The sequence below is a fragment of the Triplophysa rosa genome, linkage group LG13 (assembly GCF_024868665.1).
Source record: "Triplophysa rosa linkage group LG13, Trosa_1v2, whole genome shotgun sequence".
NCBI classification, from domain to species: domain Eukaryota; kingdom Metazoa; phylum Chordata; class Actinopteri; order Cypriniformes; family Nemacheilidae; genus Triplophysa; species Triplophysa rosa.
The window spans coordinates 20349676-20372174 of record NC_079902.1 but is presented as its reverse complement, the minus strand read 5'-3'; the positions used below and the strand labels follow the sequence as shown (position 1 = coordinate 20372174).

Below are 22499 nucleotides of genomic sequence, written 5' to 3'. Positions count from 1 at the left end.
GCCCCAGCAAAGGTCGACAGGCGAGCACAGCTGGGTTTCTAAATGCTGGGGCTATCACTGGCAAGCTTACACATATTACACACACACACACACTCACTCACACAAACAAGCAAACACACGCACGCACACACGCACACACACACACACACACGCACACGCACGCACGCACGCACACACACACACACACACACACACACACAAACAAGCACACTCGGATGCTACAAATCTCATTTTGGGGATTTTTAAACACTTAGACATGACTATGTATTTAAAAATAAATACATATTTCAAAACAAATAAATATAAAAGGCCTAAAATAAATATACACTCACTACTCTATTAGATATGTAGGTTACACTGTACAAAAATACTGGAGTAGCACAAATGAGGATATTCATGCACAGCTTGGAACATGGTTATTTACTTAACTTTTTATTTGTTTATTCATTTGCTTATTTGCATGCTCAATTACTTATTCATTCCCTTAGTTATTTATTTACCTAGTTACTGCTTTATGTATCTACTTGCTTATTTATTTATAGGACCGTGTCAAAAATGCTCGGCACCGGGAGCAAAATAAAGGCGGAGAAGAAAGCGTCAACATTCTTATTGAGTTTTCCTCTCGAATGTATAAGTATATAAGAGGTGATGGCTGGCGGCCTCCCCTCGCCACAAATCATGCCATCAAAGCAGCCAGACAATGTATGCTTACTATTAGTATCAATTTACAAATAAACTGCTTTTTTGGTGACTGGATCTCAGATGTCAGATTTTGATAAATGGTTTCAATTTGGCAACTGTTTCAAAATGTCAGTCCGCATCAGATCTGATCCCCTCCTACACCAGCGCCCTGCCCGAAAGAATCTCTCTCACTTAGCTTCCTGCCTTTTTAGGGGAAAATAATCTTTTCATACTAACCAGGCGGCAAACCGCCCAGGGCACCTGACTGCACATTCGGTTTCCGTGCTCGACTCGGTGAATGTGCACACATGTGTGTTTTGCATATACATACACCCCGTCCTCATGCATTTCTCCTTTTTTCCAACAGATTTGTTTGCTTTTTGCTGCTCCAAAGTGGCAACGAGTCACCAGCATGGATATAACCTCCATCTCACCCTTTCAAAGCCGGTATCGCACAAACAGTTGCTTTTTCATTCACAAGCCCGTATGAGATGTTCTTTCTACGCTATCAAACAGAAGGCCCTCAGGCTTTGAGAATCAAGGTTTGGTTGGCAGACTTGGGAACGCATTTGAAGTACAAATGCAGTGGCAAATCTGAGGCTGAAATATTCAACGTACTGTTTTATGTCCGTCTCGCATAAATTTTAGGCTCACTTTTACATTTAAGTCATGCCGACGCTGGGCAGGTTGTGTGATTTTAAAACACACCCAAGAAAACAATAACTTCAGACCACCACACTAACCTTAGGTAACCTCTCCGGGTCTCCGGGGTGACGAGGAATGACCTTTTGTAACCTCTGGAAGCCGTAGTCTATGGTGGGTTCATTCAGAGCTGCAGGAGAAACAGAAAATATGATTATTTGATTTAACGGGTTAAGTTTTAAAGACACATGATGTCTTTTTTACTGAATCCACAGCGATGACTACTCAGCAAGTAACATTTATGCATTTGGCAGGATGACGGATGAATTACAGTTTATTCATTTTATGAATATACATTTTTTATCCCATACCCAACCATTCGAGCTACACGCCCCTGTACATTTGTCCCCGTATATTTGTTTTCGTCTGTCCCGGTGGCATCAACCCAGGCTTCCTCCTGCGTGAATTTGTTTTATGAAGTGTTTTGCCAGGCCCTGTGGCCTTTCTTTCCCCCCGCACGCTTCTTTTTGTCACAAACTCTAACCTTTCCTGCCTAATTCAATTCCTTTCTCCTCCCTCAACTCTTCTCGCAGCTGATTTTATTCTCTTGCCGCTCCGCTTAGCCTCTCTTCACCATTTCTCGCAATAGGAAAAGCAGAAAGAAACACCCGGAAAGCAGTTAGGGAGATATTTCTCCATAATCAAGCCCATTAATCATAAAAGGCTGTCAAATTTGACTTTGGGGACAATTTGTCAGCCTTCTTGCCCGGTACCCTTTTGTCACCGTTCCTTCTTGTATTCCGTAAGGATGATTGACAGTCCAAACGCCGGCGAGTAGAATACCTAGTTTGCGCTAATATGCATAAGCGGTCCTTTCATGAATAAGAATAAGGTGGCTGCGCGAGAGCAGGGACCTCTTTTCAAAGGGCCCGGCGTCGTTTGTCGCGCGCTGCAAATAGATGTTATTACCATTATAACAATATTTGTTTTCTTTCCTCAGGAATGGCCCTCGCCGAGCTGCTAAATCAAATTTGTTTGAGCCGGTTTCACGGCGGGGAGGAGAAAAGCGTTCGCGGAGTGACGGGCTGACGAGGAGGGGGTTTGGGACTCGGCGGGCCCGTGGTCTCTCGGGATGCTGCGAGAAAGGTGCTGTGGATCTGGTTCAAGAGAAATGCTCGCTGATCAAATGCAGTTTGATAAGGTTCAGTAAGTGATGTGTCACTGTATTGTTGTGTCATTTCTTGACAGTCTTGCCATGTGATAACAGGCAGCACCTGGATGTAAAGGTGGAAAACTGGAAGGTAAGAGACAGACAGAAAAGATAAGAAAGAGAAGGGAGGATGGATGGATGGATGGATAAAAGAAAGAAAGAAAGAAAGAAAGAAAGAAAGAAAGAAAGAAAGAAAGAAAGAAAGAAAGAAAGAAAGAAAGAAAGAAAGAAAGAAAAAGTAAAAAATAAGGAGAAAAATAAAAAAAAGAAAGGAAGGAAGGAAGGAAGGAAGGAAGGAAGGAAGGAAGGAAGATATAATAAAGAGAGTAAAGGAAAGAAAGGAAAAGTAAATAAATAAAGTAAATAATTAAAGAGAGAAAAGCAAAGGAAAGAAAAGAAAAACAGAAATAGCTATTTCACATAATAACCCCATAAAACTTGGAATAAAGGAAGGATGGATAGATTAGTGATGGATGGATGGACAAAGGAAGGCAGGAAAGAAGGAAAATAAAAAAATGTAAAAGAAAAGAAAGAAAAGAGAAAGGATGGAAGAAAGGAAGGTAGGAAAGAAACAAAGAATAAAAAACAAAGAAAGAAAGAAAGAAAGAAAAGATAAAAGTAAAAAATAAAGAGAGGAAAACAAAAGAAAAGAAAAACAGAAATAGCTATTTTAAATAACAATCCCATAAAAATTGAAAGAAAGAAAGGAATAAAGGACAGATGGATGAATAAGTGATGGATGGATTGAAGAAAGAAAGGAAGATAGGAAAGCAGGATAATCATGTAAAAGCAAAAGAAAAGAATAGAAAAGAAAAAAGGAAAGAAGAAAGAAATAAAGAAAGAAAGGCATGAAATAAAGAAAGAAAAACAGAAAGAGAGAGAGAGAGAGAGAGAGAGAGAGAGAGAGAGAACGTCTGTAATAGCAAATTCATATAGCAATCACATAAAACTTGTACTTTAATGTAGCACTGGACAGAAGACACAGGGAGGAGGGGTTTGTCTCTCTATCACACCCCCAAGAAATTAAGCCCATTACTTCTCTTATTAAAATCCCCCTGAACTCTGACCCCAGCGCCCCATTGGCTGCCTGCAGGGCCTCTGTCCTCTCAGCCAATCGATACGGCTTGCCTCCCGCCGAGAAGTGGGAGTAATTGGAGAGTGTGTGTGCGCGGGCCGAACCCTGACCCCGCCTGCATTACACAGCCCATATGAAGATAGATTGCCTGATTTAGTGTAAACATATGCTGCAATTCTAGCCATCAGTGCCACTTTCTCTGTCGTAATTTGTATTGATTTTTTCTCCCTTCCTCTCAGCCATCCACGCATCTTTGAGGTGCCTGACGTGCGATTTCGAAAAGGGAAAGATAATGCAGTTCGGTGAAGAGGTGGCGAGAGGGCGTGTGCATGCGGGCGCGAGCGTCAGATGAGACGAGGAGAGGGATGTATATTTATTATTAATTTAATCATCTCCTTATTGCTAGCGCTGTGGGGCTGCGCGTCTCTTTTTTCTTTATCTTTCACATTCAAAGGTTGTAGCGCGCTCCGCAGAGATCTACTGATGCTAAATAGAAGGTGGCTTTGGAGTGTGAGGAAACAGTGCAAGATTAATATGATTTCCTCTTTCAGATGTCCGGTGGGAGAAAACAACACCATGAGCTGCCACAGAATTAGGTAAAAGAGACACTTGTACTGAATTTATTACGGTTGATGCTTTTGTATTTCTAAAATCCTCTTCTGTACTTGATCATCACCACTGCACCCTCGCCCTTCAACGCATCGCAATCCTCTCACGCAAAACCAGAGAACGCTTGACCTATAGCATGCAGTTAACCTGCATTGGACACAGCTCGCCGTGGCTCTATCTATCTAGCAAATTAGACGTAGTGCGTGCAACTCTGAAATCAATCCCAGCATACTCTCTGGTCTTATTACACACTACACGGAGGTCAGAGGTCATATTGGGCTGACTGGGAAAGCACTCAACACTTACCAATTCATGATAGCCAAACATAATGAGGGCAACGCTTTCTAATGCATTACGAGTCTGATATATTCTGGAAAGAAATAAAACAACAGAAATTTGGATGTATAACCAACAAATTCAAAAAAATTGTAGGATACTGTAAGTGTAATTACTGTCGACACAAGTCTCTGATTGGTCATTGACAGCATTTTGTTTATTTAAATGGATTCCTATGGAATGCACACACACCTATAAGATATTATAGTAATATAGTGTGAACGCATACGTATAAACGTTACTGAAAACTTTATAAAACTTTTATAGTTATTTTAAGTTGGTCTGCATCTCACACAGACCTCCAGAAATTATCAAAACACTTCATTTCTCAGACGCCTGAAAATACCGACCCCCACAATTCCAACCCATCTACAGCCAAATATGTATACACTGCATTTGTTTACATCTGGGCTTACATCCATTTACCCTCCTCTGTTTTTCTATTTACATTCTCGTGTCCCCACTTTCCAAAAGGGCCTCCGACCGATCATGTTTCTCTTTTCCCCGATGGCGTCTGCATTTTCAACATGGGAGCTCTTTAGGTGACATATCTATTCCCGTTCTCTCCTCTTTAACCCCCATGATGTCGTGATTGTAATCATAGTCACGCCCCCCCGGCCAACCATGTGTCTACGGTATTCAGAGAGAGGCTATTTCGGCGGTCTCCCTCTAACGCAGACTGAACGATTTCAGATGGAGCCCACGGTCCATCTAAAACACTTGATCAAGCCCTGTGCCGTCCGTGGGAGGCGCTTTGATGGAATGGGGAATTTGATGCCGGGTTGGATTCCGACACAACACGCCGCAATTTCTCATTTTCATGTGCTACATGATTGATATGGGAGGGAATCGCTCCGAGCGGGCGGCTCTTCCACCTGCAGCACTTAGATTGGCCGTCTACTCTTTAGGGGGAAGACATTTGCGGATGCACAACGGGGCGATGTGAGGGGTGCGAAAGGAAAGGAAGTGATTTGTTTTCCTGCTCTAGTCTGTCAAGTGTCGCCCCACTGTCGCTGCCGGGTCGCCGATCTAGCTTGTTGACAAACGTCTGAAGACCCTCTATAGCGTGCCATTGATTCGAACCCGTCCGTCATTGCATCAGAAAAGTCATAACAGATGCAAACGTGTTGCCCATGCGGCTGCGACCAGAGCCTTTGCTATGAAGGGAAAAATCTGAATGCACACCACCGCACCACTCTGAAAGAATAAAACAAGAAGTGAGATTCAAAGTGCAAGTTCTGATCAATCATTGCGGAGCGCTCCTTGCAACCCCCAAACACCCCAACCTCCTCTTCCCTGGATCGATCCTCATAGAAATTTCATGAACTTTAAACTGTGATTGACAGTAGAGGCAGGCCGCGCAGGCTTCTTTAAAGTGGAAAGCCACCAGGGAAGATGAAGAGAAGCCCACCCCGGCCTTTTCAAGCACACCGACAACAGAGAGCTCCGATCACACTGAAACGAACCGCACACTTTTAATTATGGCTTGAACGCACTCCGCTGTTATGGCAGCAATTAGGAAAGCCGAGCTACGTGATCTGACCTTAATTTACCCCTGTGTGACATCACACCCTGAAATACTGTCTGACTTTCTCGGGGCGGATAATCAACAAATGATTCTCGCTTACAGTCGGCCACTAAATTAAAAGCGCGTGGTGGGGCATCTTTATTTCGGAATTCACAGGGGCTGTTATATTACCGGTGTCATGCGTGTGCGTGTGAGACAAGAACTAGGAACTGAGAGTAGTGGTATGTAAGAAGAGGAGCGTTTGATGAGCTACAGAGGGCTTTTCTACACCAGGGGAACGTGACTTTCCTTTACAGAGCTGGGATTCATATTCACTATCAAAGGAGACACTTTTCTCTTTAAGAGGAGACCTGTGGAACCAATGTTGGATAATTAGTCATTTCACGGGGGGACACTTTAGGCTGTGACTCCAAAATAATAACAGCCTCCTCAGGTGGGGGAAGTAAGGCTTTGAGGCACACTTTCTTGACGTGTCACTCAACTTAATCAAGGCGCTACAGAGGCAATTACCCAGCAGATGATTAACATATCTAGCCAGCACAACAAGCGGATGCGAGCGGTAATCAGCAGGACTGCGTCACTAGTGCGTCTCTGAGGAGAGTAGAAGAAAAAGAGAGTGAATGAGTGGACTTAAAAGAAGGGAGTTCGTGTCACCTCCGCTTTACTTTTTCAGCTTGTCTCGAGTTATGGGAAGAGTTTGTGCTGTCCGTGGATGTGTGTGATTGTAGTAAAGCAACAGCGATACTGATAGCTATAATAGCACTCAAACCACAAGACGATAATGTTATTCAAAAGCGTTTGATGCCATTGCACTTATTAAATGAGCCCTTTAAATTTAAATTCCAAACCTGTATGACCTTACTTCTTTCTACTTTTGGATTAACTACCCCTTTAAGTTATAGCAACTTACTGTTGGCTAAAATAGCAACTTGATAGCTACTGTTAACGCAACTGACTAATAAATGCCATCGTCAGGATGATGTTGACAGACCACCTCCTAGAGCGAGTCTCTCAAACACATCAGCGTCCAAGCTGTGAAACAACCGTACGAAATGATGACATCATACCGGGTGCTGTTCTACGTGCTCGGCAGCCCCGCGGAGCTCATCTAGTGGAACGTTACGCTAATGTGTTCCATCTGCCCGCGCGGAGGATGAAAAGGTAACAAAGTGGCCCATTGTTCCACGGTCTGGGCAACAAGTGAACTGCTCCTGGTCCCTCTCCGAGCTGCGTGTATGGGAACGGCCTTTGAGAAACATCAGACACCGCGTCCACCGGGCTTGTGCCATTAAGCTTAAGTGCCAGATTTAAAGAGCTTGTGTGCCGGACGGCGCCAGAACTTCTGGCTGATGTGCGAACACAAAAAACAGGTTCCAAAACCAGCCTGTGACATTAAGTTGCATACCAGCTGGGAGCTCCTTGGTTTTCCAATCAACTGTTTTGGCCCCAGGCTGCGGCAATTACATTCACTCAAACTAGATTGAGAAAATCTTTGTTGTGTGGCTTTGACATCCAATCCCACCCTTACACCGATTCCCGACGTCTGTTCCAGCACCGCGCCTCTACATTTCCGCAAGACTCTCAACAGAGCTGCAACTCAAAAACAAACACAGTTAGAAGCGCTATAAAGTTTTACATTCACTTTTGGCAATAGCGTAATGTATGAAGTGTGCTGCAGATGAAGATTTAGTGACCGAAAACAGTGTACGCCCAGAGTAACCCCCCAGGAGCGATGCAGCCTAGTCTACAACCCCATGGTGGCCATTAGCTTCACAAAACAACACCTTTTCTATAATTCCTGCTCAAACAAGGAGAGATTATGGATACGGAGAGTAGACAACTAGTTAGGCAGGTGTTCAAGGTGGTCGTTTATTCTGCCACTGCGTAACCCAGCACCCTATTGAGGAGATCCTTAGTTCTTAAAACAAAAGGTCTCAGGTCTCAGCAAAGATGCTCCAGCTCTTGTTTGCGATGCCAAAGGCTGTCAGCCTGAAGAACATCAGGCATGTTCTGACAGGCACTTAGCTGCCCTGGAGACCAGTATACTTTATATTAACAGTCCCGCACCTCCAGTACTCTCAGCCACTGTCTCCAGGATATTGTGCAATTGCCTGGAATGCATACAGCACCGCTAGGGGAATAAAACCCTTTTCCCTCTCAAGAAGATGTAAGGATGCTTCAGATACAACTGTTGTTTTATACTGATGCATTTCCTTGACTGCAATTAAATAAATCAAATAAAATGATATGGACAAATGGCAGACTTTAATGTCTGTGTTCCTGTTGCGTTCATGGGTTTGATACCCGAGGGATAAAATGTACAGTATAGCTTGGATAAAATCATTGCCAAATGCATAAATATAAATGTAATTCTCAACTTCTTAAATAAAAATTCAATGTGCAAACTGTTGCCTTCACGTTACACAAACACATTATTTTTTAATAGTGTAGCAACCAAACACGCTTGTTTATAAAGTACTACAGGTACAAGCTGGCAAAACAGGGGCGTGATTTACTACCGTGCTGTCATTTAGCTGCATCAAACTGAATACATTACTTCTCGTCACATGTATTATTATGATTATTATGGCAGTGGCAGTAAGTTACTGATGATTGGGAGGGTTGTGTTAGCGTAAGCTGGATCCATGCCGCCAGTCTCAAAGCTTGTAATGTATAGATCAATGTGGCCATAGGGGAAAGACGATCAATGGCTGTTGAGTTATTGCAGTATTTGGCTACTGATTTTAGAGAGCTGTGTTTTCCCAGGAAAGTCAATACCCTCAGGCACTTCACACTCATCTCGCCCTCCTTCCTCCAAACCTAACACCTGGGGAGTCCTAACCCCCAGAGAGAGAGAGAGAGAGAGGGAGAGAGAGACAAGCACTCGTGGACTGAAGGACTTAATGATGCATGCAGGCAGAAAGCAGAACTAACACAGAATAGAAGTGAAGAAGATCTCTCCAGTGGGAGAATGAGACAGAAGAGGGTAAATGTGAGAAAGAGTGCAGTAATAGTTATCAGGTACCAGCTGCAACACAGAAAGTGAGAATGGACTTAACATTCTGCAATCTAACAAGATGTCCTAACTAGCCCGTGCCACGTGTGAAAAGAGAGCCAATCTATGACATTCCCTGTAGTGCTAGCTAGCTAGCGTTGGGAAGTAGCTAGCGGTGTACATCAACAAAATCACTAAGTCGGTCTGATTACATTCCCAAAGACAATAGTTTTTACAGTTACGATCGTCAGTGTACTGCAGTGGTTCTCAAAATTTTTCGTTATAAGGCCCCTTTTATGTTGGGTGTATCGCTTTGTGGCCCCCCAAATAAAGACTTAAACATAGAATTTTAATTAAACCAAAAACATATTTAATTGTACAATGCTGAAACATCATATTTTTCTGATGTTTCATTGTGCAAAATTTATCATAGATTTCTATATTTGATAAAATGTCACACAACTGTGCCCCCCCGGATCCATCTTGGGGCCCCCAGTTTGAGAATCACTGGTGTACTGTACAGTCTCGCATGAAATTATTTAGACAGATCTATTGTTTATTCAATAATTTATACAGATTTATAGAGATGTTTCTACAGTATCGCTGATGTAAATGAAAAATTTATGTAATCACTACTAACAAAAATTTGAAGAGTTTGGCTCCAAAATGAGATAACTCTGTTTTCAAAAAAAATTCTAAAATCATGTTTTTTATGATGTTATCATGTTTTTATTGTGTTTTATTGTGTAAGTTAGCTGTATTCTTTTTAGTTATTATGGCTTAAATCAAAACAAACCAACTGCCGTTTGATTGATATTAATTGGAATGCACAGTAAAAAAACATGATCTTTAAACATTTTTAAAAACGGAGTTCTCATTTTGGAACCAAACTCTTCATTTGCTATAAGATGCAATAAATATAGAAAAAATGTATTTCTGGTTTTTTATGATTTAAATTTATTTCTACACATTTCTTTATGTCTCCTCTGATTGTTCTACGAGGTGTTTTCCATACATCTATTTCGCAACAATAAAATTTGTAAAAGGTGCTATAGATATAAATTTGAATTAAACTGAATATTTCTGTACAGTTCAAATGAACTGTTTAAAAAAAATTTTTAAGATACTTTTTTTCTACAATAATATTTATTACAATTATAATATTATAAAATATAATATTAAGTTAAATGCTGTCTATAAATTAACCACCCTTTATAGATTTAATGCACTCTACGTCACTTCGGATAAGTGTATTTTAAATTTGTCCATTCAAACATCGTTCAAATCTAAATCAGACCCTCATTGTCAAGTTTGGCTTATGCTAGTTTGTTTAGTTGATTTCTAAGGACTGTTCCCTCAACACAAGTGTAACAGCAAAGCAACAGCCAGCTGTTTCAGAAAGCTGAAAATTTCCCACAACAGCTTCAGACAGATGATCGTGAGATCACTTCCTGTGCTGGCGTTAACACTACTGTATAGAAGACATGTCTCTGAGCATTTCTACTTGTCTTTCTGCTCCCCGCTCCACCAAAGATAAGACCGTCAGCCTACAATCAGTGCAATGGGCACATAGTCCGCCTTTGATGCACTACTGGGCTCCATTACTGCTAATGAAAGACAGATAAAAGGAATATGATAAAAATAATTTGTGTCTCTTTTGCTAATGTACAGTACAGTACGTATCCACCGATCCCCCTCCCAATCCCTACGGTCGGGACGCTTAATTTCTGATGACCTAAATGTATCTCTTTCAAAATATTCAAACTGGCTGGCGTTCATTTGGAAGCGTCTGACGATAAGGAGCGAGTTTGATTCGAGCTGGAATGCAGTGTAAAGTTGACCTCACTGAGGCTTATGGGAAATCTCTTGTAGGAAAGACATCATTGAGGTTAGATGCTCTCTCATTCCTCTTCAATTATACACAGTCTGCCTATTTAGTATTTAAAAGCCTGCTTCAGTTCACATTCATGAATATCACACGTCTCTGGCACAATAAATAAGATGCCGGATGTACGTCCGTGCATCCACGGTCTAAAATATGTATGCGTGAATCTAATTTGCAGTGTACAGAGATGCATTCTGGGAAACAAGATTAGGCATGCAGTGTCCGAAAAAGGTATATTGTTTCTTACAGGAAACTATTTTGTAGAAGACAAAAGAAGAAGTTTGAAGAACCTGTTTTCTATACATTAATAAAAACGAATCTATACTATGCATTCGATTTTTTTATACAATGATAAAAAAAATGATGATGTCCTTTATCTTGTGTGACCTGACACTTGAGTTCTATCTCTGCTTTCTGATTCTAAGATATTCCACAGGTCCGTCCCATTCATCTTTACATTTGCAAGAGAATATTCTTTTGAACTTTAAGAAAAATTTCAAGCCATTCTCAATGCGGGATTCGTAAAAGCCACGCACAGTACAGCTGTCAGTCAAATCACCTTGTCGGCCCAAGCAGACATTAGCATTGCAAAGCAACGGCCGAAAGTAAGACAGGCTCGTCCACTCCATTGTAAAATGGTCTCTTTTTGCTGCTTACACGGCCAGTGCATCTGAATGAGAGGTGCTTTGAACAAAGAGAGCGTGAAATACATTGAGATAAAGCTGATGTTTTACAGACAGACCGAACACAGTCCTGACATTTTCTTATCGGACCAAACAGTCCTCGATCTGACCTTTCGCCTTCCTTGACTGGCATCTGGATTATTCTGATGAAATAATCGCTGGATGAAAAGCATCGATTTGACTAAATGATACTCGGACACAGGAGAGCGGACATCGGCCAAAGGTAAAGACACAACCGACATTGTGGAACAGGCACGTCGTCTTTAAGGACCGAAAAGCATACTTGCACGCCAACAAAGACAGGAGAAGCACTTCAGAAAATGGATGAAAAGACATGCAAAGATCAACCTATAAAAATGTGATGCTCCAGGCAGTGGTAAGTGTTGTATACCTGTGTAGACAAAGCGCCCAGGAGCTCCTTTGCAGAATTGCTTGGACTTGTAGGAAAGTGTGACCTCCACGACCCCAGGGATGTGTCTAGGGGGTGTCTGCACACGGATAGCGTGAGGTGTGATGAGCTAGAAGCCATAAGAGCGCACGTTCAGTGGTCAACAATCAATACTCAAACACTTTCTTCAATTTAAAAACTGATTCATTACTCACAGGACAGAGTTATAGATTTTAGTCATATAGTGTAGTAGATGCTGTAGTTTTTGCATTTGCTTCTAAAACTAGAAGACTGAAACTGTAACATTTTAACATTAAACGTTATATTAAACTTGCTACAATTGCAACAGTCCATTTTTAAATAAAAGGTTATATTTTAAAGATAATAAATATCAAAAAAGAATATAACTTTAATAATTTTGTATTTTATAACCGAAGAATTAATATATCTGTAATTATATATAATTAGTATAAAAATAAAATAAATAATTATTCAAATAAAATAAAAATTAAATAATCTAACATTTTATAACCAAATATAGTTATATTTATTATAATATATAATTTGTAAAATAAAAATAAAGTTTATATACCATAAATAAATAAATACATAGTGATGTTCAAAGCATATTCAATTAATTTTTCATAACATACCTCACTCCACACCAGCATTGTGCCGAAGACCACCTGTAATCCGTCGAAAAAGTTGTCGCCAATGATGATGACGGTGGCCCCTCCAGTCGTCCATCCTTCACTGGGACTGATGGCTTTAATGCATGGAGTGGCTGCTTCGTAAAACAAGATCACATCACACAATCGTTAGAACAGTGTCAACATTCCTGTAAATTTTGTGAAAATTCTCGTAAAACGAATGAACAGTTGACCAATGTTTTACTCTACTGTCTGCATACCCTCAATGCAAAAGAAAAAAAAGATTAACAGGAAGCCAGATGACCGTAAGAGCTCATTTGTTTTTTTCTTCCTTTGGTGTCTGTGCACCACTCAGCTCAATAAAACCATTAAGTTTTTTTGTCTTTTATCGTAAATCCGTCTATGAGTTTGGAGGCAGACAGGCTGACTGAATGACTGGCCCAGTCTCCACCGGCTATGGACGGGAATTGATTGGTCGCTGCTCGGCGAGCTAACAGCCAAACCAAGGGGCCGTTTGAGCAACTTCAGACCACATTACTGCATGTACACAACTTTCCTCGAACAACATCACCGGGATGCGACTTCAAACGTTTGACTTGAGGTCACTTCAGATTGCTTATGAAAGTTCTCTTTGTTGTGGAGGTAAACATTCTCTGGAAATGGGGAATTTTGATTCCTGTGACAATGAATAGATGAAAGTAAACAAAACCATTGGGCGTGATTTGCATTCACCTGTTGGGGTGGAAAGGAACAGCTGTTGCCTTTTCAATACCTGCATGGGTATTCTGGTGCAGTAAAGATGAAAGCCTGCCCGTTTTACACAATGCATTGCTGTCAGTGACTTCCACTTCATCTTTGTAGATCTTTAGAGAATTACTAAACAGTCTTATTTGAAGTACACCAATGACTTTCTTTCTTTAGTTGGACACAGGGGTGTTGGTGATTTTACAGTGACGTTTCACAATCGCAGAGCAGAGCTCATCACAAATTCCTACATACAGGAACTGTTCGGAGGTCAGCGGGGAGGTGAAGTTCTGCGCAAACTTTTATCACATCATATCAAAGGCGACATTATCCAGTGCAGCTCGACCCTACAGATGCACAGAACCCGATATATCTATAGTACTCGAAGAAGTAGGTGAGGAATGACAGCATGTAGCGCTGCGAAGTTCGACTTTTCTTTTCATTAAATCTCAACCCTATTCTCTGGTTATTACTATATATAGTAAGTAGGTGTGTCACAATAATCCAACATGTTAAAACCCACAATTATCAATATCGTGTTAATCTGATATCATAAATAATTCAGCAGCACCCATTTAAACATTGTCTTTGGAGTCACAATGGTTACAAACTCTCTCTGACTCTTTACACTTGTATTTTGGGTGTAAATCATAGGCCAAAAAACAAATTGAAAACACAAAACAAACAAAATAAAATTTATTTTATTAATTGCATTATCTTATATAAATATAGAAAAATTCTAATCCGTTGTATTGTCACATCGTGTGCCATGGTGAGTAAAATTCTAGCCAAAAATAGATATTGCGATAATACCGTAAATATCGATAATATTATTGCGCTAATCCATGTGAATTAGCCATACGTGATGCATGCGTTCTACCTTCAGAGGGGTCCAGGCGTCTCGCCCTCCGCCCGTGTTTGGAGTTGTTGTGGACGAACATGTTATCTGAAACTGCCAGGACATGACCATCTACATTCACCGTAGTGGAAACCACCACCTATAAAGAGCACAAAGAGTGTTTATTTGACCATGTGTCCACCAACTGCATGAGATCAGCTGTTTTTATCCTCGAGAATCTGTATTCTCACCTGAAACCGCCTCATGTCTCTGGGGTTCCCTGCATTTTTCAAACAGTTCTGATTACACTTTAAGAAGAATTTCAGGAAAAATCTGGAAAAGAAGAAACACAAACATCGTTCTTGAGTCCCTTAAGTAAACCCATTTAAAGGCCTCCGGCTGCAAAAAGCGTGTGCAATATTTACAGTCAGCGAAATGAAACCGCATATGGCACGCTAATAGCTGTCAGTGAGTGATTTAGTCCGCATGCTCGGAGCAGACGCTCGTATAGACATGAGACGTGTAATTAGAGATGAGCTTTGATTTTTCATCCTTTATATTGAAGACTAACTCTGCCTTGTTGATTTACTCTTTTTTTTACCTCACCCTGGCCCTATTGATCGGGAATGGATATCAATGAAGATGAGCCGTAATAGCCTCCTCTGCTGGAGGTAGGCTACAGTAAAAAAATGGATTGCAGTCTTAATGCATTTCCCCTGGCTGGTAATCTCTACGCATTCATCTCCGGGACTATAAGCCCCACTATTTTGATGGAGTACTTTTCTTTTAATTGCCACATTATCACAATAATAATCCGGGCAGTTAACAACCAGCAAGGTCGCAGACAGCCATGTCACATTAACCACGGGATAACCTCCATCGCTGCTGCCCCACAGAGCGCGCGGAGCGAGGGATGCTGAGAGAGACGGTGGCAAGAAAAGCCCCCATGTCTGTGATATAAATGGCCGCTATCTGCAGACGGCATTGATTTCTCCCTAATAAGACAGTAACAATATCTTTAAAAACATACGGTGCTAACTCACGCGATTTTTAGGATCTCACTTTACCACACGACATAATCACAATATATACTTTAGATGGCCTTAGACAATAGAGAGATACCGAGAAATCTAGCGAGAAAGACAGACAGAGAGAGAGAAAGGGGCAGAAAAAGAGCGAGAAAGCCTGTTCTCTTTAGCTCGTATCGACTGATACTTGATCTGGGTTGGTCTGTTGGCTGCTAATGCCCTTTATGGCCATGGAATACAATAATAAGGGGAACCCATCCCTGAGCTCCATTCATATGATATTGGAGTCCTTGGAAGGAGAGATATGGATCGATAAGGATTGAATTAAAACACAGCAGGAGACAAGCTTTGTAAGTGAAACTCTTCTCAGATATTAGAGGAGGACTGTGTTTATCACCACCCCGGTCACCATTTGAAAGTAGAGAACGCTGCCCGGATCGGACGGCGAGATCTGCCGGTTCTGGAATGGCAGAGAGGGTAGGAAGACAGAGGAGAGAGATAGCGAGATGCGCGGGCGTGGAAGGGGAGAGGAGCACGTGACGCGTGTCTCGTAGGTCTAGACTTCTCCATCTGCCACTGGGCAGGAGTTGACAGGGAATGTGAGATTCCAGGTCTCATCCTGGAAAAGCGGCAGCACTTCAAAGCGGGTCGGCTCCCTTCGGATCGAAGCGGGACTAGCCCGGCGTTTGGAAGTGTGTGCTGATGGTGGGGAGGGGTTGGTGTTTTTAAATGACGAGGCTTGGGGTGGAATGGAGATCTCAGACAGGAAAACGGGGGCGAGTGGAAAGTAACAGGCAGGGCAGATTTTGAAAAGGACCAGTGTAACCGACAGACAATAAAAGGAATAACACAGGTTAAAAACAAGCTCTAGCAACACTGTCTGCAAAACGTCATCGACCATTCACAGTAGTTTTGTTCTTCAGTTTGCAAACATCGCTTACAATAAAGGTCAATAGGGCATTTGTTGTGCATTTATTCTCTAGGACCTCCATTATAAATTATTTAAATATAAAAAGTACATATAAATCCTTGTAATGTTGTTAAAAGGATAAGTCACCCAAAAATAAAAAATGTCATCATTTATTTACCCATTTATTCATGTGGAGAAATGTCTCCGTGGTTTTATGTCTAATGGAAGTCAATGGCGCCCAATGTTGTTTGGTTATCAACATTCTTCAATATATCTTCTTTTGTGTTGTGCAAAAGAAAGTCATATACAGGTTTGGAATGACGTGAAGTTGAGAAAATGTTGAAAGAATTTTCATTTTTTCATATCTTTAATACTTCCTTGTTGTAACAACATTTTTGGCTAGTTTACGAAGATTGTTGTCGGATTTATTCAACATACTCCAGCAAAACTTGTACGGGCAGTGCAAGTTTAGAGTCTGGCTTGCATCATTTTTCAACCATTGTATGTAATTTCCTGTAAAAACTTTAAACACTTAAACCAGTTTAGAGTCTAGTTTGCTTTTTTGGCAACACAGAGACAAGCAAAGCAGTTGAGGCTGCCGTCTTTTAGCATGGCTATAATAAAACTAATAAAATAATGACAAAAATAAATTATATTAATATAAATATATAATAAATATAATATATATGTATAATACAGCATATAATAAATATATAATAATATACAATATATATAATAATATTATAATAAAATAAATACATTTTAACATAAAAATCAAAATTAAAACATTCAGCTCTTTTCAAAATAATATACATTTTAAAAAGTTTCATCATATTACAAAAACATCTTAACTAAAGCTAAGACACAGAGCGATTTGAACTTTCACTGTGGCTACCCCTTTCCTCAAGACCAATGACTTACATTACATTTTGACACTTACATTATACATGTGATACAAAGAGCGCAGAACGAAACCAACAGACAGCTATAGGAAATGACAGAATGACAGAACAGGCAAACTGAGGTGTGGACAGAGAAACACAGAGAAGGGAAAGTCTAACTCTCACGTTGAACCTCATCCTCCCCATCTAAAACTTATTAAAACAACATAAATAATTAATGACCTTCTAGAGCCGGTGCTCGGTTATTAGTCTCAGTGTTTCTTTCCATCCTTCTCTCTGTCTTTCTCTCTGCGCCTGTCTCCCTCTCTCTCCCTGCTCTTAAAAAAGTGGGTAAAGATAATGAGAGAGTTGGCGTCTGTGTTGTAAGCCGTCACCTCATTACGCCGGTCTGCAATCAATTACAGGGGGCTGTGTGGCCCTGTCAGTCCTTAATGTGCCTCCAACACCGAGTCAGAAATTACTGCTGGTCCTGAGCACCCACTCCACTTCTTTCTCTCTCTCGAACTCGGGGGACTGGCATGGAAGGGGTTTAGGACTGAACAGAGACTGGAAAGGGAGCTTCAGCTCTGTCTCACTTGTAAGCCGTCCACCTGACTGACATCAGTTATGTCAACTGGTGTTTACTCTATCAGTGTAAATCATCATCTGACCACTACAATCCTTCTGTACAAACAGAAGTAAAGGACATTTGGGTTATTTTATGAGTGATGCTGATGAACATTGAATAATGAAAAAACTCCATTAGTCAGATCTAATAAAAAAAAATGTGCGCTTCGGATTGTAGGTAGGTGTACTGTACTGTATAAAATATATACAAATCTAGCATGCTTTTTGATAAATGTTAGATCCAAACATGACATCCCAGAAAACAATTTCACTTTTCAAATGTGGCTCAGGAGACTTAAAGGAACAGTTCACCCAAAAATGAAAATTCTGTCTTCATTTACTCACCCTCAAGTTGTTCTAAATCTGTATAAATTTCTTTGTTCTGCACAGAGAAACGTATTCGGAAGAATGCTTGTAACCAAACAGTTCTTGGCCACCATTGACTACCATAGTAGGAAAATTGTATTATAAATGTCTTTGTTCTGTTGAAAAGAAAAGAAGATATTTTGAAGAATGTAGGAATGCAAACAGCCCTGGGGCACTTTTGATGACCATTGCCATTTTTCCTACTATGGTAGTCAATGGTGGCCAAGAACTGTTTGGTTACAAGCATTCTTTAAAATATCTTTCTCTGTGTTTATTAGAACAAAGAAATTTACTCGAGTCCCTTTAATGGAGGTATGTTTCAATAAAGTATCACATTTTTTACATGTTTCTGTTTGACCTTATAGAGAAAGCTATTAAGATAATTTGTCCTTGAATGAAGAAACGAAAAAAATTTCGAGTTGTTTGAGAGATTGTTAAGACCTTTTCTGACTCTACCAGAGACACATGTAAGATTGACGGAGTCTTTTGTTACAATTGGACTTTACCGCCATTCAATCTCATGTTCTGGAGAAAAATCCTTTTTGTGTTGTTCATCCAGATACACTCTCCAAGAAAAACATACCGTAGTCCCTCATTATAGTTATCATATACAGCTTGTTAAATCAGCCATATCGAGTGCTCAACACACACGTACAGTCCCACAAACACACACACACAAGATGTGTGAAAAAGAGCATCTCTGTCTTCTCACACATCGTCTCTCACACACACACACGCACACACACGCACACACACACACGCACACACACACGCGCACACACACACGCACACACACACACGCACACACACACGCACACACACACGCACACACACACACGCACACACACACGCACACACACACACACACACACACACACACACACACACACGCATCCCTGGAGTCTCTCACTTATTACGTTAGGCAGGAAGAAAAAGAGAAAAAAAATCAATATTTCAGCAGAGGTATTTTTAAAAGCTGCCATAGCTCCAATTCTCGGCCACCATTTGCTCTGAGTATTAGTTGTTTTCTTTGAAATGATTTGCTTCTTTGGGATGGTTAAAAAGGGGGGGATTTATTAGCTCTGCAACCGATTAGCACAACACTTTTTGCCCCTCTCGCAATACTCCTCTTCGTCAACAGTTTATTGGGAGTATTTAAGGGAATCTGTGAAAAAGACAAAAAAGCAAACATTTTCTCTGATCGACCAACTAAACTCAGCAGTGTGATTGTTTTTAAAGAGTTTCCCGCAATAATTTTGTGCTCAAAAAATGATGTTGTAAAAAAGCATAGAAAAGAAGCAACTAAAGGTTGTAATATCATATCATTAATTTTTCCAGGAATCATCTTAGCTAATGAGGACAAGATAATAGTAACAATAAAGGTGTATAAAAAACGGCAAGGTGTGGACGTGTGGGAGAGAGAGACTGGGCTTCTCTTTTGCTCTCCTACACGTCATCAATTATTCACTAGCCAAGATGGCAATTACAGGACCGTGTACAATCAGACTAAATATTTAATAAGGCACTCAAACAGTCTCTAGAAGGGATCTTTGTCTCTCTCTCTCTCCTCAGTATCATCCTTTACATTGCATCTAATGTCTGCTCTTCTGGCCTCTTACCTTATGAACACAATAAGCAGTTTATACAGACTCCTGCACATATCACAGACACTCATAATGAGCTCTGCTTTAAAGCCACAGAGAACCTGCGGTTCCTTTGAAAACTCCAAATCAGGAGAGACGTGTTTGATAAGTTTGTAAAACATTGGAACAGAAATTTTAAAGGGACAGTTCACCCAAAAATAACAATTCTGTCATCATGAACTTATCCACATATCATTTTAAACCTGTACATGGCTCTTTACTCTGTGCAACACAAAAGAACATATTTTAAGAAATGTCTTCGTGGTTTTGTGTGCATACAATGAAAGTCAATGGGGTCCAGTGTTGTTTGGTTACCAACATTCTTCAAAATATCTTATATTGTTTTCTGCAGAAGAAAGAAAGTCATGCCATGAGGAATGACATGAGGCTGAGTAAATGATGGAAGAATTTTCATTTTTAGCTGAACTATCCCTTTAACAGAAATATAGACTTGTAACACCGCGTCCTAACCAAACGCGACGCGACGCTGCGACACGCGATAAAAGGTATCTTTTCCATGTTAACCAGAGATTTTGTCCTAACCAGCCGCGGCAACGCTGCGCGCTATTATAGAACGGTTTCTATTTCTGCGACGTCGCGGCTGACAACTCCGCGAAGCTCCTCCTCCGTAAGTTCTGCACCTCATGAATATTAATCGCCAAACATGGATGAGGACAGACTATATACTGTACGTTTGATTACATACGTTTAGATTCTAAAATTATAGCATAGCGTCCGGTGAGGCATCACTGAAGTCATGAGAACAGGACGCATCTCTCTTTGTGCACTCTTCAGCTGCAGCGTGCGAGGCCGCGTGGACAGGGAAAAACTGTTCTGATTGGCTGTGTTTTGTGATTGATTGTCGCGTCCCGCCCCCTTTTCGCGTTCGGTATGGACAAACAAATTGCTTGTCACAGGAATTTCAACGCGTTTGGTTAGGATGAGGTGCAAGGCTGTGTTCACATTCTACTTCTTTTTTGACAAAAAACTAAGTTGACAATGACACTTTTTTAGTAAAAAAAAAAAACACTCACAGCGGTGTGGTTACAACTAGCAGCCGGCAATGTTCAAAGATAGCATTTGTGCACGAAGGCAGCTTAGAGAGCCAGGCTTCATAGCCAGCGTAACGGAATTCTATACAGAGACCTTCTTTGCAATAACCAATCACATATTTAAAAACTAAAATACTAATTTCTCGCTAGAAATGCAATTAAAAGTTATTGAAAGTGAAACATAAACTTACATTTATACAAAATTATGCTCCAACGGGTGTTTCGGCCGACATTTTATTTTTTCGAGCTTGGGCCTTTTCGACCAATCACGTTCCTCGCATGTTGTTATGGAAACGACAGGTCTCTGTCATTGGTTAGCTTTGAAAAAGGTGCTTGGACGTAGGGTGTTTTTTTTTTCAGAAAAGTTTTTCAACCTCAAAAGATGCTCTGAGCTGCAGAAAAAGACACTGGCGTTTAAAAAAGCGCTCGGGACATTTTTTGAAAACACGGTTTACTCTATAGGATTTAATGTAAAACAGACGCTAGCAGCTTCAAAAAAGAAGTCTATTGTGAACATGGCCTAATAGTAGTAATTAAATTGACATGTTGCTTTTAAGGTGCAATTGGGTGCAATTCGTAACTTTTTTGGGTAAAAATAATAGAGAAAAATGAAACTATCCGGATTTAAAACTATCCGCCTGCCTTACATTGATTCGGAATAGTAATCATATAATAATGATTTATAATTCAAGCTTTTGGTTTACGATTTCACGAGAAATTCGGTTCAACACAAATGACGATAAGAAGACATGAATGAAAGATTTTTTTTATTAATCAAAATAGATTTATCTCTTTTTTAAAGAAAATGTGAGTGGAGTTTGCCAAAATAGCGAATAACTTAATTAATACCAGGGTGTTGCTAGGATGTTCTGAATGGTTGCCAGTGGTTGGGTGTTTGTTAAAATCCCCCACCTCATGTTCTAGTGATAGTGATGCATGACTTGGCAAACACAACTAATTAGTATTGTAGTATAGCATTGTATTAGTTTCCCGCTGATGTTTTATAAGATATTTATCACTTAACAAAGACAACTTTCAAGAGTCACTGATGAGAAGACGAACACATGACTTCACCATCTGCTCTCTGAAAATAATGAGAAAGACGGCTGTAAAGAGATAAATGAAAAAAAGAAAAAAGGTGTGTTTGTTTGAAACGGTGAACAGTGTCACTGTGCACAGTTTGTACTTAACACCAGAGATTGAGGAACAGGAATCACACACGTACAACACACAAACTCCTCCCCTATGATCCGATTACCTCAAGACCCTCCATCACTTTATTTTGGCCTTTGTTACCATGGCAAAGTACACATTCGTACCTCAAGTCGAAATCAATCCATGACATAATGCGGCGAGGAGCAAACACGTAACACACATCAGCACGGCTGACCTCAGAACAGAGGAATGGATCAGCAATTACTGCAGGCTGCACTTCCTGAACAAGCGGAGGCGCTTATTACGCCCATAACTGAAACTCCAGAAATCTGCCACCATCTCATGTAAGCCATAAACTGCACGTTTCCCCGTGAACTCTCTTATGAAACGATGTGAATTTTAATGGACTGAGGCTGCGGTGGCTTTGACTGGAGGGAAGGAGAGGCAGATCCAACAGATGGTTTACTTTGGTCTCCATCCGAAACTAGCGTGTGAAACGGGCATACGTGTACAGTAGAGGGCACGGTAAATAAAACAGGCAGTGTTAAGATAATGTTTTGCTCTACACGGAGA

At 40.6% G+C, this 22499-nt stretch overlaps 1 protein-coding gene across 5 annotated transcripts in view; it reads right to left on the bottom strand.

Moving 5' to 3' along the window:
- Positions 1 to 22499, bottom strand: part of LOC130563982 (transcription factor COE3) — a 93320-nt gene that overhangs the window by 16216 nt on the left and 54605 nt on the right. For 3 of the 5 annotated variants that reach the window (XM_057349828.1, XM_057349830.1, XM_057349832.1), the window contains exons 7-11: positions 14516 to 14597; positions 14307 to 14424; positions 12686 to 12819; positions 12036 to 12162; positions 1425 to 1513 (exon numbers count right to left, since the gene is read on the bottom strand). In XM_057349828.1, coding sequence (XP_057205811.1) covers positions 1425 to 1513; positions 12036 to 12162; positions 12686 to 12819; positions 14307 to 14424; positions 14516 to 14597 — 550 coding nt within the window. The remainder of the gene's footprint in view (positions 1 to 1424; positions 1514 to 12035; positions 12163 to 12685; positions 12820 to 14306; positions 14425 to 14515; positions 14598 to 22499) is intronic. The other 2 variants (XM_057349829.1, XM_057349831.1) reach the window with 1 other exon arrangement.